Raw genomic sequence first — 25,144 nt, forward strand, 5'->3', positions numbered from 1 at the left:
CTCCGCATCAGTATTTGAAATGAACGAAATCTTGGACGATCGCTGGGTTTGGTTATTGACGCTGGTGGTACCCGGCGTGCTCGAGGGGGCGTAGGAGAGCGCATTCTCCTTGTCATTATACTTGAGCTGATGCATGTTGAGGATCATACGCTCGGCGAGGAAGAACGCCGGGTTGATAATGGCGGAGAAAGTGATCGTGATGTGAAGCTGCTTGAAGAAGTAGACCATGACGACGGCGCCCCAGTTCGACGCAAAGCCCAGCGTCGTGAGTCCTGTCGCCTCGCCCGGGTAGATGGAGTACAGCAAGTTGCCCGTGATCTGGCACCCGACAGCTGAGTACGTGTGCTACGAGAATCACGAACAGATAGGAAATAAACGCCATGGTCACAAACATCACGCGAGCCATGCGACTCGGCTCGTTGTGTTGGCGTTGAAGAGCTGGTATCACAATGCCGACATCGTAGGCGAGCGACAAGTTGCCAAACATGCCAACGAGCTGCAACAAGTTGATATCGTGCGCCGGTACCGACGGGTGGCCGCCCAACCAATCGAATGGGCATGTTGAAGCAATGATGCAGGCACTATTATCGATACATGGCATTGGCGAAGTGTCACCAAGTGCTGGAGATAATCGTACTCGGTTCCAATTCTCTGTTCCGACGTGCAGAACTGTAACAGTGAGTCCGGCCGCTACATTCAGGTGGATCGGATCTCCACCATGATTTTAAACCTGAGACAGGGTTCTTGATGTACACTCCAGTTCGTTCGCCTGCTCGAACTCTTGTATTCAGAGATGTAATTCCCGACAAGCAGGCCACACTGACCCACTCCCGTTGGGACAGCCATAGCATTAGTGTCAGGCCCACCTCTGGCCTGCTGAGCAAGCAAGCCAGAGCGATGCGGCGCAAAGGCTCTGGCTTGCTTGCTCGCGGCCAGAGGCTTGAAGTTCCTGTGGCAGCTACCCGAGAGGGTCAGCCGTCACAGTGAACATGCATTCTGTAAGAAAAACATGAAAAAGAAACATGGAACATGCATTTAGTAGAAAAGAAAAGAAAACAAAAAGACGCAGGGTAGCACATAGTCAAGAACCCCCCCCCCCCCCCGAAATACGCAAAGAGAGCCCTGTGCTCGCGTAGGAGTACAGTGAAGCATGCATGTTAGGCTAGCAGTAGCAATTCAGTATTAAATAAACCGTCTACCCCGCACATCGACCACAACTACCGCGCTTCTCGACAGGACCAACACTCGCACCCACTTCAACGACAAACACTCTTCGGGCCCAACGTGACAATTAGGCTTTTGTAGGCTCGTTCCAAATGGTAGTCGACCTTGAAGCTTCTGGTTGGGTTTCAATCTGCATGCGTCTGTCAAGAACCAGCCCAAAGCGAACTGGAAGTGTTTCTTCGTAAATCTCGCACCCTTCACGTTTGAATGACACCCTTCAATGTTTCTCCAGTAAATATCTCGATGCGATGTACTCTACGTACTCCACAGTAGCCCGTAGCGCGATTGCTTCACGAATCAGTTGAATCCCTTTAAAAGTCGCCCACGGGTTAGAAAAACCGCAAGTTGGACAGGCACGCGCAAGTGAAGCACCCTGGTCTTCGTTGTACACTACAAATTCTCCACCGGTAGAGTCCTAAACGCATTTACGCGTAGTACCAAGGGCGCCAGAAGCTCCTCCAACCGACTCATGCACTCCTCAAATGATGCAGTCAATTGTGCAACAAGAAACGGTAAAAGCCTTTAAGGTTCCGATTGGTCAGATAATTGCTACCAAGCGTTAGAACCTGTGTCCGCTGGTTTCGCACAGTCCTGCGCCATGCTATCTACGTCTTCTTCATGCTTGTTGGCCATGCCAGGCTAAATTGACAGGAATGAGAACCAAACGTTGTCCAGCATCGATTCCCTTAACAAGTCCACCATTCCATGCGCAACAGCAGGTTACTCGAGGTCTAGTCTACTCTCATCGGCTCCAGTGTAAAAGTGCTTCGCAGCAACCCAGACGGCCATCATCGTTACGCTGTATGTCTCCCACTCCTTCTGAACCACCATTTCTGCATTCGAATATCTCCCGACGGTGTCAAGTCTCCGCTGATCAGAGTGTCTCCCCTGGAATGGCCGCGAGAGATACCTTGACAGGGATCACAGCCTTCACCTGGATTGCTCTTCGGTAAATTACCCACAGCGTTTCCAGGAACTCCTCGGACGCATCTGCTCGCTGCACCATCGGACAATGTCCTTTATTTTTTTTTGGGATATGTGTATTTTGCATCCCCTTCGTCTGTTTTACCAGTGCTTGTTGGAAGTGGTCAGTGGAGAAGACGACGACCGCGGTGTGGTTGTATATTCGCCCGATTCGCCCGATCCGCCCGATCCGCCCGAAGCATTTCGCCTATTTTCAAACACTTGGCGTACTCATTCACGATGGCTGCCTCGGTTCTGGTCGGTTGAGCACGACCCAGATTGAACACGCTGCTAAAAACGTTTTCTGGCTCCACGTGTAGCTCGGTGTCCCAGTACTTGAACTGCTTATCCTGCATGTTCGTGGCAGTTTGCCATACACGGTCATTCCCTTTTGGCTCCCGTACCCTTCCCTCAAGACTTGGAACACCGAAATCTCGTTTTCTGGTTTGAGACGGTTGAAATAGGCCAAGTAGCGAAGCCCAGCTTCATACGCATCACCTTCCAATGCGCGAAATCCAGTACCCCCTTCACAGCTGCTTCAGTGTTCTTCACGAGGTTTAGTCGCTCAAAAATGTTAAGAGGAGAATTCCTCTTTCCATTAAACCAGATGTGAAACTGCTCAGCCTCTAGCTTCTTCTCCAAAGTCCTCGTCTCCAAATTAGAAGACTTCATTTCAGCTTGGATCATTCTAGCGACTGGCTCATCACCATAGGTTCGCGCGAGGGTCCCGACCATGGTCTCTTGAGCTTTGAACTTCTCATTGTACCTAGAAATGTACTTGACCAACTTCGGGATCGCCGGGTCGCTCAGGCTACTGTGTACTCTTTTTTTTGTTCAACCTCGAGAGCACCTTGTCCGTGGGTTCTCCGTTCTTTAGCCAATTTTTCGTCTCGTCTGTGCTTTGGTGACGCTCTTGAAAATTCTGTCTTCGCCTTCGTCCTCGGGGTTGACAGTCCTCAGCATTCTCCTGATGGGAGCGCCGTACTGGGCAGCAGCGCGCGGACTAGGTATACCGACACCTGCAACATTGGGCGTGACCATGTTGGTGATACCAGTCGCATGGCCATTGACGCTTGAGAGAAGGATGTTGGCAGCTAGTAACAAGGCGCCGCGACAATGCATCATGGCGGCGGACTTCTTGTTAACGGACTTGCCAGCTAGACGGACAAATGCATTGTGTCGTCGCTTGGGCTGAGGTGAGGTCGTGCGCGCTAGGGTTTGTGGGCATTTCATGCTACATACCCCTTAATGCAGTACCCTGTGATATCTGTTCGAGATTATTCTGAATCGACATAGTATGCCAATCAGACAATACCTTTGATTTAATACCTGAGTATTGGACATCGCAAGTGCTGGCGCCGCCTGCGATGAGTGCAGTGGCGGCGATAACGACCTGCGACGACTACAGCGACCCCTCCAGCTACAAAAGACGAAACGATTCATGCATACTAGGCTAGCACAGCTTTTCTAGCAAACATCCAAACTAATTCATTCCGAAATATACCCGGTGCGAGGCACCACTACAAGGAGCAACCTTGTTTAGGATCAAGTGAGCTCCCTTCAGGTTATGAGCCCAACTGGCTCGCCTTCTGCTGCGACCAGTGAAGACTTCGAAGACTCACGAGGCGATCACGAAGACCTTGACGAATACTCGGAGGCACGAGGTGCTGACGACACTGACGAAGAAGACGTAACCCGACGGAAGACTCGCTTAGGACTACCAGAAGACCTGCACTTCGACCCCTCGGACCAAGAGACGATGGAGGAACACGACCAACTGCACCTAATCCTTCAACTGCAGTGCCCCCTCCATGTCAGATACTAGCATGGAAACTGCGCCTTCATCTCCTAAGAAACCTAAAATCAAGGACGTACGCTGCTCAAACTTCAAGGGAAACGAGGTATACCCTGGACTAGGAGCTGGCTTCGAGAATTTCATCCACGAGTTCGAGCACGCAATTAGGACGGAGGAGCTCGTGAACGGATCTACATGGACCGATGACATCAAAGCATCGGTGATTGTCAACTTCCTCGAGGGGAAGGCGTCCAGGTATTATCACAAGAAGAACTCGGAGTGGTAGCGCCTCCATGATGGTATCAGCATGCCGTATTCAGATGTGAAGCGAGCGATGCGTGCAGAGTTTGGCTGTAAGCTAAGTCAACGCGAACTCAGCACGAAGATGCAGTGCCACAAGCGAGAAGGTGACGCATGGCACGACTACCTGGAATACCTGAACTTCATCGAGAGCCTCATGGAAGGTGATCAGACCAAGATGGTCACGGAGGTGTTCGGGAACAACGCGTGCCCCGAGTTAGCGCCCACGCTGCTGTCATCGGTCTCCGACGATGCAACCGACTATGTAGTGGAAACTGACCGCATGAAGCGACTATTGTCCAAGCACAAAGGTGACGGTCGTAGATGTGGGGCGAAGCGAGATGAGCGCAAAATTCGCCATAGGGACCACCGAAACCCGAGTTGACATAGTAATCGCAGTCACGAACGTGGCAACCGCCAAAATGATGACCTCCATTGGCGCAACCAGCAGAAAAACAATAGCACGTCGGATCGAAGTCCGCAACAGCAAAATAATGGTCAAGCTTACGCTGCCACTGGGAATCGAGGTGAAATTCGCTGCCATGTGTGCGACCAGCCTGGACACAAGATCTTCACGTGTCCACTCGTCGAACAAGCAAAGAAATTAGTCGGCGGTGGAAGTGCGAACATCGCTGCCACCGACGATAGCGAAAACAGCGCATCCAGTGATTCTGATAACGAAGCCCACGTTTGGGTCGCAGCCCGCGACGATGAGCGAAGCACTGCTACCTCGACAACAAATGTTTGGACTGTGGACTCTGGAGCTACTCACCACCTTTGCATTGACCGTAAACAACTATTCGCGATCGAGCCAGCTTTCCTTTCGGTGCGAGTTGCAAATGGAGATCTTGTCGCCGCCACTGAGAAGGGAAAGACTGTCATCACGACGATGGCGAAAGGAGTGCCACGTATAGTCCTACTAGAAAACGTGTACTACGCAAAAGGCATAGATCGCAACCTAATTTCAGTGGCCCAACTCACGACGCGAGGATTCAGTTGCACTTTTGGAAAAGTGCAGTGCACAATTACGACTAAGACGGGCAAAATTGCAGCTGAAGTGGGAAAATCTCCCACGACTGGTCTCTGGTCGGTAGGAATCGAGCAAGGTTCGGCCTCTTTTGTAGCAATGACAACCTCTACGCTCCAGCAGTGCTATGAACGGCTGGGTCACGTGAACTACCAGGACCAAGTACGCATGATTGACAAGAACCTTGTTGAAGGCATGGTTGCTTCTAATCGCAAGGTGGATTTCGGCATCAACTGTGCTGAAGCGAAGCAAGCTCGACGTGCGAAGAATAAGCAGGATACGTCCACATCTGCTCCAACAGATGAACCTGGTGCCACATTGTGCGTAGACTTGAAGACAGACATGGCCCCTGATCGTCTCGGTCACAAGCACATCTTGACAATTGTGGATCACGCTACAAACTACAACTGTGTCTACCTGCTCCGTAAAAATAGCGACGCTGAAGGACATCTAGAGGATTTCGTAAGTGAGTTTGAGCGTCAACATAATATCAAAGTAAAAGTGATTCCCTCAGACGGTGGTGGTGAATTTGGTAGCACCAGACTCGGCCGGTTCCTGCGTAATCGAGGTATCCTCCACCAAGAAACTGAAGCACGTATGTCGTCGTCTAATGGAAAGGCAGAACGATTTCATAGGACAGTTATGGATTCGGCTCGAGCAATGCTATGGGCTTCGGCACTACCCCAGCGATTTTGGGGCGATGCTGTCCTTTATGCGAGCTACATTCGCAACTATGTGCCGACTCGAGCGAACGCCGACCACGCGTCTCCCATTGAGGCACTCTCAGGAAAAAGATCTAGTGTTTCGCACATCCTAAAATTTGGCTCGAAGTGTACGAGCCATGTTGCTCATGCAACGAAGCGATCAGCGCAGAAACGAGCTGAAAAAGGAGTTGTTATGGGTGTCGACCTCAAGAAGAAAGCGTACCGTGTTCTCATCCCGCGAACCAAACGGGTTATCTCGACAACACATATCCGGAACATCGATCGTCTGGACTCGCGCGCTGTGGGGCGATACATGGACACTGTCGACGCAGAAAACAATGGCACGGAGGAGGAAGCTGATGGTTTGCAGTACGAAAACACCAGCCCACCGGATGGTAATGGTGGGACCACACGATCTGGCAGCCCTGAGGAGCAGCACCAACTGACGTCTCGTGCAATTCAGCGCATCTTTGGCCTGAGTCGAGGTGCGCGAGCACTACTCCGCGATGACTTTCGTCTTCCTCAATCTTTCCTTGATGAATTTGCCACGCCAGCCTACTATCGTACTCAACGAGGGTACAGCGTTTGCAGTTCTTCTGGAGCGTGACGAGATTAAAGAACCAGTAACCGTGGAGGAGGCCATGAACAGTCCGTATCGGCACGAGTGGCGGCAGGCAATACAAGAAGAGCTCCGGGCGATATCAGAGAACGCTACCTGAGAAATAGTGGGCATCCCTACTGATGGAAACCTGATTAGTGCAAAATGGGTATTTAAGATCAAGTTCGACAACAAAGGTGAATTGGAACGGTTTAAAGCCCGGCATGTGGCTCGCGGCTTCACTCAAAGTTTGGCATTGATTTCGCCGAAACCTTTGCACCCGTACTTAAGATCGCAAGTCTACGATTCATTGTGGCCCTCGCATCTCAGTGTCATGCCGCCATTCGACAAGGTGATGTCCCTAATGCATACCTACGAGCAGACCTCGACCGACCCATTTACATGCGAGCCCCCGCCGGACTTCAAATCCCCAAGGGCACATTTCTACTGCTGCGAAAAAGCCTCTACGGTCTAAAACAAAGCGGCAAGCTGTGGAACGATACTATTCACCACTACTTGCTAGAACTTGGCTTCAGAAGGAGCCAACTTGACCCGTGCTTGCACTTTAGGTGGCATGAGGGCAAACTAGCGGTACTAGGCCTCTATGTCGATGATGTGGTGGTCGTCAGCCAGCGTGAAAACGATTCCGACTGGACAATGCATAAGCTCGCCGACAAATTCCAGACCAAGGACATGGGTCCAGCGAAAAAATGTTTGGGAATTAACATTGAGCAAAGCGACCGAGGCATCTACCTCCACCAGGCAACTAATATTGACGGTTTGCTGGCCAAGTGTGGCATGGAGAACAGCCGCCCCGTGACTACGCCGATGGAATCGACTAAGGACCTGAACGGAGAAGACAGTGAGCCCTTCTACGGCACAAGCAGCATGCGGGAGACGATCGGGTCTCTACTATGGATTAGCAACTGCACTAGACCCGATATTACCATGCCAGTGAACTACCTGGCACGCTTCGTAGCGAGGCCCACGGCGACTCATTGGACTGCGGTCAAACGTATCCTGCGCTACTTGCAAGGATCACGGGAGTTGAAGTTGTACTTTTCCCCGACCACAAGCACCACGATACACTATTGTAGCAGCCATCTTCAGCGATGCTGACTGGGCCGGGGGCAAGGACGCAAAATCGACTTCAGGAGGATTGCTCACTATCAACGCTATGCCCATTGCGTGGTACAGCAAGAAACAGTCTACCGTCGCACTCTCTACAGTCGAAGCTGAGTACATCGCTGGGGCGACGGCAGTACAAGACTGCTTGTGGGTGAAGCAGCTCCTGGATGGGCTTGATTTACACGGCAAAGATAATAATATCGACTTGTACATCGACAATCAGAGCGCGATCAAGAACATGGAGAACGATGTGACGACTGCACGCATGAAGCACATCAACATAAAATTTCACTTCATTCGTGACGCCATCCGCAAGAAGCAGATAACGGTGACCTACTGCCCTACCACATCGATGAAGGCTGACATTTTCACGAAGCCACTCGGCAAAACGCTGCATGAACGCAACATGGTCATGCTGAAGGTAGTCGACCCGCATACAAACAAGCTGTAGACATGGATCATCTCGGCCGAGGAGGAATGTTGGACATCACAAGTGCTGGCTCCACCTGCGGTGAGTGCAGTGGCGACGATAACGACCTGCGACGACTACAGCGACCCCTCCAGCTACAAAAGACGAAACGACTCATGCATACTAGGCTAGCACAGCTTTTCTAGCAAACATCCAAACTAATTCATTCCGAAATATACCCGGTGCGAGGCACCACCACAAGGAGCAACCTTGTTCAGGATCAAGTGAGCTCCCTTCACTGAGTAGTCATTCACTACCGCAAACATACGTACCGTAAACCACGCGATCAGTACTACAGTACTGCAGGTCGGAAAGCATTTCTTCCTTCTGCTTACGACGGGAAGGTGATCGTGGTAAAAGCCGTGGGATTTCTTGGGAAATGCATACAGCTGTACATTCGCTGTCGTGTGTTGTATCGAGAACAACTGGTACCGTAACTGTATGCAGTACCGCATCGCCCCTGTCCTAAGCGAAGTTTTGTCCTAAGCGAATTTTTATTTTAGCCAATGAAAACAATGCATTGACACCGCATGTATGTAGTTAAAATTCCGTGTTGACCAGCTAATTATAGGCTGCTACCAGCCATTCGGTCTCAGTGATCAAAGTTCTATGGGTAGACCACGCACCACAGGAACCGGCAAAAAGCCAAAGCGCTACACCAGCATTGCAGTCGACTATACGCACAAACGCCGCGTTCTCGAATTCCTGGCTACTGGCTATTCTGTAAACGAAGCTATTGCACACTTCTACCCAAATTGCAGCAGGCAAACAGGTTTGTAGTGATGATGATTATTCCAGCAGCTCCGACGTTGAATTTTTCTAGATGCACAATACAACACATTACTTTGGTGAGACTTCATTGCGAAGGTAACCAAACGAGCCTGGACACGTAGTTGAATTGGGAAAGAACACCGCAATTTTATGCGGATGGACGCAGGTTCAATTTCCGCCGTGTCCATACTTTTTGATTGGTCCAAAATACCAAGAATTATTATAACTTTTACTTTTTATCATTTAATTCTGAGACTTGGCAACAGATGTACCGTAAACTGCATACATTGCAGTTCGCTTAGGACAGGGGGATGCGGTATGCAGCGCCAACGTCTGCCTGGTGGCGAAGGATGTAAGGTGAAGCCGCACACTGTTTCATCCTTCCCTGCGTCACACAAGATAAAGATCTCAGACCATTTTGCTGCCTGTGATAATATCGAGAAGTCTATCGACCACTTCTGAGCTGCCAGCTGCTAAATTGGACGAAGTGCTCGGTGCAGGAAGTGTAGATAAGACTGTAGGTGTTTTCAGCCTGGACGAGGATTTTGACGATATGTTCCGGGCTATAGCAGAGCCTATTAAAGATTTCCCCGGCAAAGAGAGAATTGCGACCAGCTATTTACCGCGGACAAAGAATGTGACCGTGCAAGGGATTTGCTGTGGACAAGGACTAGTTCTACTGAAACACGTTAATGTAGGCGGTCTCGCGGGAAGGATGCACACATGCAGGTTGCTATTGACAAAGACAAATGAAAGGCTCGCAGTGACATTTTCTTTTTGCAGTGACGGCCTGTGTGTGCTACATCTCTTCAATCATCAAAAGGTCACTATGCCGACAAAGTCCAAGTCTAAAATCCTGTCGTCGAAGAAATACCTAAGACCCATTCTCAGCGACCAGACTATTAAATGTAGTAATTCAGCACGTTTACCGTCACTTATCTAGGAAAAACGTAGTAATTTTCGCGGGCAACAAAGTCTCTCTTATTATTGGTAGAAATACACTGAATTTTGTCCAATTATGGCAAGCTCCGCGAGCGCTTAGAAGGCGGAGCGTAGTTCCGAGCCCGGACACTCTGCGCTTGCGAGTCGAAGCTAGGAGAAGCAAGTTCTCCATTCCTACCCTAAATATTTTTTGTGCCTGCTTTTGAGTAATGTCTAGTCGAGTCTCGTAGCCGAAGAAAACAATGTAGCCATTCTCTTCTCGTAAGCTGTAGGAAGAGGTATTTCTCGACGTCGATAGAGATCCTTTATTGCGCTGCGATTCCCACTGAGCGTCCCCACACTGACACTTTTGCGCTTCTCCTACAGGAACGCCTCAAAATCACTCGGTGTAAAGTATGTGAGGTCGAGCTGACTAGGGCTCGTAAAATACATCGGTGCCCCGTCACCTTTAGTTGATCGAATCCGTCGAGATATAACCGCCAAGCTTCCTCGATACGCGCGCTGTGTTTTGAAAGACACGTACACATCCCTTACATCTTGCACAGTGACTTCTCTTGTTTCACTCCCATTTTGCGCAGCAGCCCAAGACGACGGTGAGCTGGCCGATTGGGGGAGGGGGACGCCACCAAGCTAGTGGCTGAAATGAATACGTCATAGTTGCACGACGAAGTTGCTGAAGATGGATTGCTCGACGGTTGGGTACGAGGCGAGACAGACTCAATGGAGACCGGGACCATGATGACGCTCGAGGCTAAGCTGGACTTGGTGGCACTCGAGGTCGAGCTGCGGTTGGTGGCGCTCGAGGTCAAGCTGGGCTCGGTGGCGTTCTCGAGGTCGCGCTGGACTCGGTGGTGCTCGAGGTGCTCGAGGCCAAGCTGGGCTCAGTGGTGAGCGGAGCCTTACCGCGCTTAGAGGTAGACAGCGGCTAGCTGGATGTGCTCGAAGACAGGTTCTCCTTAACTTGCTTGGTCGCACTGCAGGTCTTCATGATGCAGGAGGGATCGACTTGACGGCGTGAATTGTTTTCTACCAATCCTAGCGCGTCGGATATGTCGCCTACGAAACATGTGCCATGCGTTCGCCTTTGTGAGTGCATAGAAATTTCTATATGTTCATTTGCGCTATCACTAACATTTTTGTCGATTTGGCCTCGATATTTCCTACGATTACATACAAAGTGCCATCTACGGCCTACGTTTCACCGACAATCGGCGATGGCCGTACCAACTTTGTAGCTTCGCAGACATTATTGTCCGACCTTTCTATCTTTTCCGGGGAAATCTGTAATAACATTCAATATACTGTAATTCATTTGATCCCTCCCTGCATTCAATCGTACGGTTCCGATAGACAGGTCATCAAATATCTAGTCTATGTTGGTAAACTAAAGTACATGTATATGTGCTAACATAGATTACAGATACCGCTGATAAACTTTGGTACACGATTAGCTAATACCCCCAAATATGTTATTAAATCATATTAGGGAGGTGCACATAAACATGCACGCATTCTCCCGACGACCGGCCCGAGGGAGCACCTCCTGGTAAGAGCGTTAACCACGTTGAGCAACATCAAGCGATGGACTGGATTGATGAGGCGTGGGGGGAGGTAAGCGTCGATACAACTATTCTCTTAAATGCACCAGCTATTTTACACTGTAATATCACATTACTCTTGGCTTATCTATACCCTCTATGAGCAAAAAAGTTGAAGATGCCAAAGTTTCTCAGCGGTATCTGTACAGGTTTCCCCGCTGATCACAAAATGAAGTGTCGCATCTTGATTGGATGAAATCGCAAGGAGCTGCGTACGTTTTACAATGCTCTACCCCCATTTTACAAAGTCCGATTTACATCGCAAGTACCGATCTAACCCTTGCAAATCATCGGCAAAACATCAGAAAGGCACAATAACACCGTTTCTTTGTACGATGGTCATATGAAACATAGCTGCGTTTAAAAAACTTGAATCCGCAAATGCTCTGATTCACATCAAACTTGGTGAAGTCTGCCATTAACATCAACAAAGTCTCTTGACGAAGTTTGGTTGGTCTGTGTCGACTCCTTCACGCGTGAACATCTCGCTCACCAACCTTGCTCCTGGTGCGACTCCAACGGCCAGGTTGTTACCCAGTTAGCTTACCCATTTTGAAGCGTCCTTTCGGTGGGCCACAAGGAGATTCATGCGGCCTACAATTGTAGTGGGTCTAACTTGACTTACTACTTTAGCTTACACGTTGCGCTACGTGTATGAGGAAGCGTAAGTACTTAGCAATTACTTAGGTAAATTATATTTGAATACACAAATATAATTTAAATCAGATAAGACTCCAAGTGACTAAGATTAGGTAAAATGAGAACTGTATTGCTTGTAAATTGATCTTCCTTCTAAATCTGCTAAAACTGCTTTATCATCTATGAAAGGGTTGGCAGCGGCTGACGGCCAGAGCCCTCCAATATGCGCGTCTCTAATTGGTAGCAAGATGCTGCTTTCTACCAGCAGGATCTTTGGGTATGCGTGGCCCACTAATTGTGGTGGTCCACTTCAATGCATCCATTGGTGTAACTTACACCAAGGTGAGGCAGTATCTAAAACTTTTAACATATTTTATCTGTTAAAAAATCACAAGTGGCTTGTAGCCACTTGTGCGTGTAACAGCGCTACCCCCCCCCCCCCCCTCCTTAAGGTTAGACGTGCGGGGACCCAGCGCGGGTATCTTCTCCAAACGCGGAGAATTGACGAATGGTCAATTCAGAGATTGACCATTCGTCAATTCACCGTGTTAGTAGAAGAAACCCGCGCTCATTCTACTATTAGCGCGCCCCAAGAAAAGAAGAATCCGAAGTCGGTGGAGAGTCATCTCTCCATCGATGATTACTTCGAGCGCCAAAAGGCGAAGTATGGCGACGTCGTCGACTTCGATGACTACATGGAGGACGAGAAGGACTCGTCCTCAAAGCGCAGAGACTCAGTGTCGAGCGAATCGCTCGACACCCACGCTAAGATCATTCGCCCGCGTGAAGGGGACGAATCGGACGCTTCGAGTTCGAAGCGTTCGCGAAGGGAGAATGATACCCCACTCGCTTCCGCTGGGGCTCTCAGTTCTCCGCGCGCTGCACCCGCAGTCCGCGATCCGTGAATGCCGTCCGCGTCCGAGATCGCGGACCAGCATGGGAACTCGGTACCTCCGAATGAGGTGCCGTTATACGTATGCAGTGCCATCAAAGGTGACGCCATGGCTGCCGAGCTGGACTTTGATGCGGAAACCCATCAAATGCGCGATTATTACATCGGACTCTTCCATGAGCTCCGATGGTTTCAAAGCAAGAAGACTTCTTCTCGCAGCAAAGTGCCCGAGTGGCAGGCACTTTGTCAAAGTTGGAACGCCTTTGTTGATAACTTCAACAAGAAACCGAGTGCTTACCGTGATCGGATTAAGCAAGCGCGTGATGGCTTCGAGACGTACTCGAAGCGTGGAAAGCTGGAGCAACTTCATGTTGCTGCTGAGGAGGCAAATGTGCCGTGCGCTGTGCCCGAGGGCTTTCAGTGCACGAAGTGCTTCCCAGGCGCGGTCCGCTTGAGCGACCGCGACCTGAACGGGTACACGTCATTCCGTGTGCCCGAGAGTCTCAAAGAGCTCCGTGCTCAATTCTTAGCACGTGAGGGTTCGGGCGCTAGCGATGACCGCAGCGCTCGCACTACTTTCGCTGCGCCAGCACGTACTGCTCTTCGTACGCCCTCAACATTTCCGGAACGTCCTCCAGCAAGACGTTCCGCGGCTTCCATGTATATTGATGGGGAGGAAATCCTCTCCAACGAATACGAAAACGAGCCCCTTGAGGGTTCGTTTTCGGGATACTATGGTCAACAATCCGCTCAACAATCCAGCGGGTTGAGCCGCGGGCGTCACGGATCAGCGGTGGCGGGGGTGGGAACACGCCCCGGGTATGATCAGCCCCGGGCTGATCATTACGCGTCTCTCCACGACCGGGTGACCGCCGTGGAGCGACTACAGGGCGCTGCGTTCGCCGCCCTGAAGCAGGAGCTGGCGAACCATAAGGCCCAAGTCGCGGCGGTCTCGCAGACCGCCTCGAATATCCAGGTCGAGTTGGGCATCCAGATGAAGGGGTTGCTCCAGCGCGTCCGCGCGCTGGAGGAGAGGCTGCTGGTCGCCGAGGCCAAGTCCTCCGCTTCTGCCTCGGCTCCTGCCGAGGCTTCGGGTCAGCCGAGCTAGATGGCTCGTGCTGCAGGTATGGCTTCAGCAGTTCGACGTAAAAGGTCGGATGGAGGCGCATGCTAGACAGTATGTCTAGCGTGTAAGCGTTGCCGTGCCGTGCCAACACAGTGAACGGCTCGATGAAGCGCGGAGCAAGCAAGCTTGTTCCGAAATCCGAAACTGCATGTTTATGCAGCTTTTGAGTAGCTAACAAATGAACTAACTTTGAATTCATTTGTGTTGCCTCTGCCCACATTGTCTGCGTTCAGCTTCTGCTGATTAACAGAAGCTGCTATTGAATCCTGGACAAACCGAATTACGGCTTGTCTTTTGGTAATGAAGTTGGTTGAATCCGAGCTGAAGTCATTCCGCTCGCTCTCCGCAAGAGGCCCGGCCTCTGCGTAGTTCTACCCGTGGTCCTTGTTCCTTGTGGAGTCTGTGCTCTGCACAGACTCGTTTTCCTTGTTCTGGAGGTCAGCGCACTGCGCTGACCCTTGGTTCTTCCTGCCAAGGCCTGCGCCCCGCGCAGACCTGGTTGACTTGTTCCTTGTTGTCGCGGCTGACACTGTGCAGGCGTCATCGTCTTTTTGCGACTGCTGTATTGCAGTCGTAGATCCTCCCCCACTTAAAGTGGGAGCCACCACTCCGAGTAAACTCGGCAGACGGGGATGCCGCATGGCATTCACATAAAACGGTGTATGCCCGTTCGAAGCATGCACCGAGTTGTTGATGACGAATTCCGCCATCGACAAACACTCGTTCCAATACTGGAGCGAGTGAGCGTAGCTCTTCAGAATGCCGACGAGCACGCGATTCACGCGCTCGGTTTGACCGTCCGGCTGGGGATGATCCGCAGTCGACATTGAAAACTGGCTACCAAGAAGTGCAACACTTCTTGCCACAGGTGCGCTGTGAAGCGCGGGTCTCTGTCCGACACGATGTCGGTCGGCATACCATGGTGTTTGAACACCATGTCGACAAACAGACGGGCCGTCTGTTTCGCGGTCACCTCTGCCGGCAGCGCAGCAAGCTGTACCATCTTGCTGAAGCGGTCGACGAAGACCACACCACCAGTATTGCCTCAGCTATCCGGGGGAAGACCAACAATGAAGTCCAAAGACATGGGCTTCCAACATTCCGACGGAGTCGGTAGTGATTGTAACGGAGCCTGTGCAAACGGCGCAAGCTTTACGCGTTGCCATACCTCGCAAGCACGAATGTACTTGCGCACCCACTTATACTGGTGGTGCCAGTAGAAGTCGCGCGTGAGAAGGACGTAAGTCTTCTCACATCCGAGATGTCCCGCAGTCGGGGCATCATGTTATTCGTACATGACCTTGAGTCGCAGGTTATGGTCATTCGGCACGACAACGCGATCCGCGTTGTCGACGACTGCGTTATAAAGTAGCAGTCCGTCGTGCACCAGATAGCGGTGTGCACGCGCTCGAAGATGCTTGGGCAGCTTCTGACCAGGCTTGTCAGAAGGTGCTGTGCCATAGGCCAGCAAGAGCTTCGTGTCCGCGTCGTGCGCGGCCTTCACGTCGTCCAACAGAGACGATGTGGGTGAGCTCGTTCGCATGGCGTCAATGGCATTGACGTCAGCAGCTTCTGCGTAGTCCGGCCGACGTGATAACGCGTCGGCCACTACATTCAATCTTCCGGGTTTGTATTCGACCCGGAAGTTATACTCCGCAAAGAATGAGAGCCATCTCGTCATTCTTTGTGATATGTGTGGCGACTTCACTGCGGTGCGCAGTGATGCATGGTCGGTGTAGACCACGCACGGTCTACTTCCAAGATAATACACTCGGAACTTTGCGAGTGCATATTTCATGGCAAGGAGTTCCTTGTCGTGTACCGGATAATTACGCTCAGCTGCCTTCAGCTGACGCGACTGGTAATAGACGACACGATCACGGCCCTCGTGATCGTGCTGCATCAATGCACATCCGATCGCGAAGTCGGATGCGTCACATACGACGTGGAATGGACGATCTTGGTCAGCCACTGCCAAGATCAGCGCCTCAGTCAAGCCCCGCTTGACTGCACCGAATGCCTTTTGGCAATCGGGTGTCCAATTCCACACAGCTTCTTTCTTAAGAATCTGTGACACCGGGCGGATCTTGCCCAGATAATCCTCCACGTACTTGCACAAGTACGTGGCCAAGCCAAGGAAGTGCCTCAGTTCCTTGACACTTGAAGGCGTTGGCCATTCATTGATCCCTCTGACCTTTTCCGGGTCAGGGCGAACATCATTTTTCCCTACGAGGCACCCGAGGACGGGTATCTCGCTCGCCCCGAAGATACACTTCTTCAGGTTCGCGTAGAACTTATGTTTTCGCATAAGCTCAAGTAGCTTCCGGAGATGCACCCTGTGCATTTCTACGTCGGTCTTCCCGTCCACAGCTCGGCTGTGGATGAACACATCATCGAAGTAGCTCGGTGCGAAATCGCGCACCGAGCGCAACAAGTGCGCCACGCACCTTTTGAAGGTCGCAGGGGCGTTCTTAAGTCCCTGCGGCATTACTAGCCACTCCCAGAGCATGCCACTTAGCGTGCTCACTGCCGTGAGAGGGATGTCCCTCTCGCGCATTAGGATCTGATACAATCCATCTCGTAAGTCGAGAGCACTGTAAACGATGCTCCCGGCCATCGAATCGATGATAACATCTTTTCGCGTTATCGGCGTCTGCGCCAGTACTGTCGCATCGTTCAGCTTGTTGTAGGCATGAACGATGCGCCATCCGCCCTGGGGCTTTTTGACACAGAACGTCGGAGCACTGTGCGGGGACTTTGATTCCCGCACTTGTCCTGCTTTGCGACGACTTTCAAAGAAGTCGTCGATCGCTTTTACTTGCTCTCGCGGCAGTGGCCACTGCCGCGTGACGCAGTACTTCGTGCCCGGCACGAGATCAATCTCGTGCTGAATGCCCTTATCCTGCGGAAGCTCCTCATGGATCTCTTCCGGGAGTACGTCTTTGTACTCCCTCAATCATTCGTAATAGGGACTCGACTTCAGCGAGTCCCAGTCTTGTTCCTCGAAGCGCTCTCGCTTCGTCTTCGCACTGAGAGTGTCTTCACTCTCAGTGGTATTTCCCATGAAGAGCTGCCTCAGCTCTTCGCTCTCGCTTTCCGTTCTTTCGCTGTTCGAAAGAACGCAGACCTGCTCGGTGCGTCCATCGTGCAAGTCGCGCGTGAAGCGCTTCCAGCTCGTGGCTGGAAGCGAAGTCAACTCCGACGCCGTCGTCGGAGGATTAGCGAATTCCATTTCACGATACTGGAATCCAGTATCGGTGCGCGTCAAGACGCTTAGCGTCTCGACGTCCGGCGTCACCGCCTCAGTCTGCTCAGCAGACAATTCTCGTCGTGTCTCGGTCCGGGACCGAGACCGAGACGCATTCGCCGTCTTCTTGTTGTGCGGGGCCCGGCTCCGCACAGTTGTTCTGCTGGTCCAGGCCCGGCCGTGGGCAGTTGTTCGCCGGCGGACACTGTCCGCGGGCGCGCGGTATCAAGCCCGGCTTGATCGCATGGCGCTTCGTCGTGCATCCCGGCTGCACGGTAATGTGTTCCTTCACGGGCAGACCCTGTCTGCGGGCGCGAGATATCAAGCCCGGCTTGATCGCATGGCGCTTCGTCGTGCAGCCCGACTGCACGACAGCATGCAAATTGCGTCAGTGCGGTACGTTTGCAACCGTCTGTACTGTTTGCAGCGTCAACTCCCGGAGTTGACACGCCGTCGCCACCTCGACACCATTCATTGGCGGAGCCCCTCATGACCGAGGGTGCGTCGGCTCCCGGAGCCGACGCGTCGTTGTCGACCTGACCTTTTCGGGTCAGGGACTGTCCCTTACACGCTTGAACGTGGGTATTGGTTCCCGGAACCAGTACGTTTTTTTCGTCTGACGTCGGCAACCTTGCCGACGTTGGTCTCACTTGTGCGCGCCCTCGCGCACTTCTTGGGCACTCCGGAACTGCTGCATTAAGCGCTGTCTCGACTGGCGAGTTGCGCGCACCTACTGGTGCGTACGCTGCGGTAACAGGGCCATCGCTCTCTGTTCCACTGTCGCGGCCGAAGCGCACGAGCGTGCGCTTCTTCCAGTCTATCACCGGATCATGCCGTGCAAGCCACGGCATACCCATTACCACGTCGAACTTATCGTCCAGGTCCAGGACGATAAAGTGTTCGACAAACACTCGTTGTTTGTATGAGAAGCGCACGTTTACGACGCGCTTCTCGGTCTTCACGATGGCACCTGTTGCCAATCGAACTTCCAGAAGACTTCGAGGTACATTTACCCTCTCGAAGTCAAGTCTCGGCAGGCTTCGTAGTCGAACAAAGTTGTTCGACGCGCCTGAATCTACCAATGCTCGAAGAGAGTCACTCGCTCTCTTCGAGTAAACCTTCAAGATGACCAGATTCGGCCTGTCATCTTGCTTCTTGCAGCGAGATCTGGTCTCACTGGGGGCTGCAGTCCTTAGTGTCGCGTGCCCAATGTCGGCACGCGTGACTGCATTACCAGTAGGGCGCCCCGCGCCTACTGGATGTTCGCGTTTTTTGTTGGTCCGCGGCGATGCCTAGCATCGCCACGACGGCCACCTCCAGGGGGCATGGGAGCTGTACACTCCCGTGCAAAGTGACCGATCCTTCCGCAACGGAAGCATCGCACGTTGCCTCCGTGCTGCTGGTAACCAACAGCCGTTGCATTCGAGAGGTCCATTGGTTCCGGACCTCCCGTCCTCGCTACCGGGCGCGGTTGCGGACTCGGCACATTTACATGGAGTTTAGCCTGCCGCAGGCTAAACACTTCTTGCATGGCAAGGGTGATTGCAGCTTCGAGAGTACTCGGGTACTCTCGGAAGAGATAGGTCTTCACGGGCCCATCTCTAAGTCCTTTCATGAACGTGACGACTTTAGTCGCCTCGTCAATCGGGTTAGTCACGATATTTGATACCAAGTATCGTGCGCGCTGCGCGTTAGCATGGACGTCATGCTTACCCTGCTGAAGGTCGAGGAATTCCGCCCTCGACCGGAACTCGTTTTGCGGGGGCTCAAACGCTTGTTTGAGCTCCTCCTAGAATACTTCGTACGTGCTGCAGCACGTAGGATCGGAGCGTCGGCGCTCAACCCCTCGCGCGTTCGCCAAGGCAAGACATGGCGAACGCGACCTTCGGCAGCGGGTCGACGATGCGTCGAGCCGCTATGGCTGTGTCGAGCTCGACAAGCCATCGGAGGAGAGGCTCGCCCTCTCTTCCTACATAATTGCTTACGCTCAATTTCCATAATTGAGCACGCGGTGTCGTCCCTGACGACGCCGTCACTGAGGAAGCAGCATCACGCTGCTCCTTCATGTTGAATTCTAGAGCAACACCATGTTGCTCCGTCGGCGATAGCGTACGCAGCATCGCCGCTATCGCCGCTTCTCCAATGACTGTTGACAGTCGTTGGAGGGCCGACCACTCTGGGTCAGACAGGTGGGGGCAGTTAGCGCATGCAACATGCGTTACAGGTGTATTGGAGCTCTCCATGGGCACCTCCGTGTTCATGTGGTTCTCGGCTCCGCCTCGTACGACGTCAAGTTGTCGGTCGTTGGACGGACTGCAAAGTGCTACCAGGTGTAGTGGATCTAACTTGACTCACTACTTTAGCTTACGCGTTGCGCTACGTGTATGAAGAAGCGTAAGTACTTAGTAATAACTTGAGTTAATTATACTTGAGTACACCAGTATAATGTATATCAAATAAAGACTCCAAGTAGCTTAGCTAAAGCAAAATGAGAACTGTATTGTTTATAAATTAATCTTCCTCCTAAATCTGCTAAAACTGATTATCATATATGAAAGGGACTGGCAGCGGCTGGCCTGCCAATATGCACATATCTAATTGGTAGAAAAAAGCTGCTTTCTACCAATACGAACTTAGGGTATGTGTGGACCAATCATTGTGGTGGACCACTTCAATGTATCCATTGGTGTAACTTACACCCAGGTGAGGCAGTATCTAAAACTTTTAACATATTTTTTCTGTTAAAAAATCACAAGTGGCTTGTAGCCACTTGTGCGTGTAATCCCGTTACAACAATCATGGAGAAGGAAAATACTCGCTATTCATGTAACGTGAAAGCGTGCCCTGTCCCGGAGTGCCTTCAGTGTTCTCGGTGTGGCTGTGACCACGACGGTCTGTCCGTTGAAGCCAAATTGGCGCGAGGAAGGGGTAGACCAAAAGGGATATCGTCTGTCCCGAAAGTACCTACCACGCCAGTGCAGAGACAACTTCGGCCGCGTCAGGAGCAAAGTTGGTTCATGAGCCCTCCTCGGCTTACCTCCACACCTCCACAACACCAAATGCCTGGATATAAGGCTATCATGGAGTGTTTTGGAGAGTCAGGTGACGGGATCTCTTACGTTGGAAAAAATATTAGCTCTGCCAAGGCTCGCTCCTCATCAATGTTCTGGGACAAACTGGAGCCGACCTTCAATGAGCCATCGATGCGCACAGTCATCTTAAACCTGTATACGACACTGCTAACGTGCATTGCAGAATCACTTTCTGGCGAAGATGGTGCGCACGCTTCGCTTCAGTTGTTTGTGCTCTGGCTTGCTACTCCAAACCAGAGGTATTCATTTTTATCTTCGATCGAATCAGATTCAGTTATTGACAAGCAAGCGCTGCAGAACACTATGGCCCCCCATTTGACACGCGGTAGTACAGAGCGCCGTGTTGTTCGAGCTGTGTTATGCCAGTCATTGTTTTGGAAAGAGCTTCATCTTGCTGCAGACGAGTTTACTGGCTTAAATGTGTGTTGAAGAAGTTATTGGAAAGGCAAGCGTGACTATGATATCTTAACTGCTGAGGGCACGCTGAGAAACCCACGCTGGACACGTCAGCGGTTTGAAACCAAAGATGTTGATGCTGCTATCAGAAGCATTTAGGTAGCTGATAACGTGGCTTTTGTTTCGTGGGGGACCAAACGGATTAAGGTTGACGGAACGTACTACGACGTGCCAAGTATTTTACGCCGCCGGTCAATAAGTCTGATGTATGAGCGCTATTCGCATGCTAGTGTGAATAGTCTCAATAAAAGCGCATTTTATCGTTTGTCATCAATCCTGACACATGGAGAAGTACAGGCGCGCTCCGCGGTTGATTACGTTACTGGGATAGTTTTGAATGATAACGTTTTGCGGTTGGACCGTGTTATTCACGATATTCTACCAAATAGTTATGATGATTTATCCCGCAAGCTGGAGATTCTAAAGGGCTGGCTAAAATATGGTACTGTCGCGTACACGGTAGTGACGATTCTGAAGCATGCTCTCGACTTCAGATAAAATATGGTTAGATGGCTCCAGTAGGAGATGCAAACAAAAAGCCTGTATCATGTGAACAATGTCGCGGATATCACTCGATAATAAATGAAGTCACTAACCAGCTTCGAGAACCCGGTGCAGACGATTCTGTACTGCAGATTGTGAAAGAGTGCCATGTGAAACTTAAATTGTTTTTTTGTCATCGTCTGCGTATACTTAACCAACAGCGAGCACTGTGTCAGCTTTTCGATGAAATGAGGGATCACTGAGTTGGTGGTCAAGCTAAGGAAGGGTTTGTTGTTATCAATTTCAAGATGAAAGCAGCACCAATTTATTTCCGTGAAAAAACTATTGATCATTATGGAAAACGAGGCATGAGATGGCACGGTGCCATGGTAAGATTCTGGTCCAGAGAATCGTCATCGCATGATCCAGTAGGAAACAAGTTTTACTTTGACCAAATATCCGGTGGGGACAATAAACAGGACAAAGATGTTGTCATCAACTTGTTTGAAGCTTTGGTAATCTCACTGAAACGAGCTCTTCCTCACGTTTCTGCGATCACTATCCAGAGTGATAATGCAAGTTGTTACCAAAATGCTCTAGTGCTGCTGCTACTCCCTATTATTGGGGCTCTTCATGGTATTCGCGTTGCACGATACATTCATACGGACACACAAGACGGGAAGTCAATGCTAGACGCAGCAATGAAAAAAGTTCAGCGATATGTACAACAAGGCAATGATTGTGTGACGCCACATCAGCTTGTAGCCGCTCTCCGTGCAGATGGCGGAATCCCAGACTGAGTGGCTGAGCCAACCGACTATGACAGGAGCAGCATACATCAATTGGGAGCGAAGGTTAACAAAATCGCGAAGAAACTTTCTTCTATACAGTGTAGAGTCAATGATACATTTTAGGAGTTTCCGTCGGAAGTCGGAATTCCTCAGCGCCCGGATGACTCCCCCAAATTTCACTACAGGCTAATTCCTGCATTCATGGTCCACCTCTTCTCGTATTCTGGAATTGGCGACGGTGTTCGTGTCGCTACCAACTTGGAAGATGACACATGTGTCATCCAATCTGTCAACGGAAGATCCCAGTTAGAATCAGATATTCCATCCAGCACTTTTGATGGACGTAATAACGGAGAACAGTGTGAACCAGATATTTGTTTGAACGCTGAAGATGACAATAACCAAGATCTGTCTGATGCCAGTTTAGAGAGCGATAATGATGATAGTGAAATTGAAGTGCTTGTTGAAATGGAAAACCATTTTCAGCACAGAGGTTCTTCAGCTACAACAGCACATTCTCGAAACATTGTTGGTGTCGTGACTGGCGTAAAATTACGACGGTAGCCAGCTTTGGCGGCGCATACGCATAAACAGATCAAGCCAAGCTCAACATGTACCCTGCGGACAGCGTATCCAGGGGATGTTTTTTGCTAATCATGCCGAGCGAGATATCGCTGCGTACGCGAAACGCTCGCTCATAGCTATGAAAAATGCCGGGGATCTTTGTATCATTGAAGCTGGTGGTCTTCCTCGTGAAATAGCTGCGATTGCAACATATCTTCAAGATGATAGTGTCGTACTTCCGGCCCTAACAAAAGGCTGGGCTAGACGGCCGGTATGGGGGAAAATGTACGGAGCCCGCTATATCAAGAAGTATGAAAGTGAGATTGCAGAAATGTATCAACAAGGGGAGGAAAACAGCTAATGTAAGCTCGGTCTTGCGCGCATGCTCGAGTTGCTAGTGTCTAGCCATATGATTTGCCGTCAGAATATGAAATCCGCTCAGAAATTTCAAAACTAAGCCGAAAGAAGGTGCGCAGAGCGTCATCGCCAATACCTACGGTGGTTAATCGTGCTGCAAACGGTGAAATTGATATCGATGGCGTCCCCAACAACAATAACTATGACAAACATTTGAAGTCAGGGTCCAGACGTGAACCTATGAGGCCAAACTATTCACACTATCTGGAGAACCTCGTTTCCCACAATCGATCCGTTAAACCTAAGGATGCTCTAGCACAGTTCCGGACTGAATTTACATTACGCGATCGTGATGTGGTTGATGCAAAGGTAACAAGGAAAGTATATTAAAACACCGTAGGATATACACCACTCCAACAAAACGACAAAGGAACACATCAGATGAAGAAAGAGGCAGTTCATTATGAGTAGGTAACACGGAACGGTAGGTTTATTAGTGAGGTAGCGATACAAAAGGAAAATATACACTATTAGACAAAACTGTTCTAGGCTCATAGTGAAGCGGAAATCCATTTGTAGTTGTGTTAATTCAAGTAGTGAACTTTTTTCTTAACCCCTCCAGCGCGAGGCCTTTTAGTTCTCACCATCTCACCTATTCCTACACACGTTAAGGTTTAGCAAACGGATATGCATGCATACTGTAACCTTATTAAATTTTATCGTATCTGCAGCAAAGCCGGTTCACACCCCCACCGCTATATGCGCTATCGTGTCGCTGGCTTGCAAAAGTGTCTTATTAAAGACACGATTTCAACCGTATCGTGACTGTTGAGTACATAGTCTGCACACACAAGATATAAATAGTGCAGAAGAAAAGGCAGGCTTCTCGCGACATGTCGGAGCAAGTAACAGATGGAAATGCACAAACAAAAAGTATATTCAACGCAAGTAAAAAAAAGAGTCAGAGACCGACTAGTCGCCGTCAACGTTACGCGCGCTTGTGCTGAGACGAAGTGTCACTTCTCCCTTCATTGCTGGATTCGCCCGAGGACCCGCCATCGCTAGCATTGCCACCGGTACGTTTCTTAGGCTTTCGGGCTCGAATCTTGCGCTTGTTCCGTGATTGAGGAATCAATGAACCATTTTTTCCGATGCTTGTGCCAGATTTCGAAGCACGACATTGCCACCCCGTTGCTTGAGTGCTTCACCTTGTTGAAGAGAAACACTCGAGCTGCCAGAACGTTTATCGACGCCGTCTTTAGCTTGCATTCACCACACAAGAAGGTTGTCTCGCCGCTACGTGCTTCCCCGTCCTGCTGGATCACTGAGCATACCTTGCAAGCGCGTTGGCGGCGTTTTCTAGCCTGATTAGCGCCTCCCACTCTCCACTCATCGGTCTGAATTGGAACATGCTTAGCATTGGCTTTGCGCGCCTTTGTTGGTGTTGGCTGGAGCCCTCGGTGCCGCAGCAGTTGACGCCAGTCCTCAGGTTGCAGCTGGCACAGCTCCAGGTGAAGCTGCTTTAGGAACTGGACTTGTGGCATCTTTGGGTTGCCTTCGTGAACTTGATGGTAGTTGAACACGATGTAGGCATTGATAATGACGAGGTCGATCAGACCAAGAAACAGTGACTTGTAGTATTTCTTGTAACGCAGAGCAAGCTGCAGGGAGTATCTGTAGACACACATTGTATCAGACACGATAAGTAAAAGTCTATAAAGCGCAGAATACACGATAAGAAAACTTGCCTTTGTAGTCGTAGTTGATCGTGCACGTCTACGCCTCCCATGATCGTCTGATAGTCTTTCACGACCCTTGGGGCCATCACTTCAGCCTTTTCTCCTGTCAGAGGGTCATGTCGCACAATTCGGTCCTGCTTCGAGCTTCCTCCAGTCGCCAGCACGTGAACACTTTGTTTGTCCCACCACCGGATTGCCTTCATTTCCGGAACGTGAACCGAGGTAGCCACATCATAGGT

General features: G+C 50.7%; 2 protein-coding genes across 2 annotated transcripts; one reads left to right on the forward strand and one right to left on the reverse strand.

The window, feature by feature from the left end:
- Window positions 1–10,641: 10,641 nt before the first annotated feature.
- On the forward strand, window positions 10,642–24,365 carry IUM83_02022 (uncharacterized protein; the record flags this gene model as incomplete). The annotated part of the gene is made up of 3 exons (XM_067925918.1): window positions 10,642–10,808; window positions 24,181–24,242; window positions 24,331–24,365. 3 exons carry the CDS (start codon window positions 10,642–10,644, stop codon window positions 24,363–24,365), a joined length of 264 nt encoding a protein of 87 aa, XP_067800919.1.
- A 5-nt stretch (window positions 24,366–24,370) lies between these two features.
- On the reverse strand, window positions 24,371–25,108 carry IUM83_02023 (Pol protein; the record flags this gene model as incomplete). Its single annotated transcript, XM_067925919.1, has 3 exons — window positions 24,371–24,397; window positions 24,501–24,840; window positions 24,915–25,108. The coding sequence occupies 3 exons, from the start codon at window positions 25,106–25,108 to the stop codon at window positions 24,371–24,373; spliced, it is 561 nt and encodes a 186-aa protein (XP_067800920.1).
- Between the last annotated feature and the right edge of the window lie 36 nt (window positions 25,109–25,144).

The sequence above is a fragment of the Phytophthora cinnamomi genome (assembly GCF_018691715.1).
Source record: "Phytophthora cinnamomi strain GKB4 chromosome Unknown Contig0, whole genome shotgun sequence".
Classification (NCBI taxonomy): domain Eukaryota; phylum Oomycota; class Peronosporomycetes; order Peronosporales; family Peronosporaceae; genus Phytophthora; species Phytophthora cinnamomi.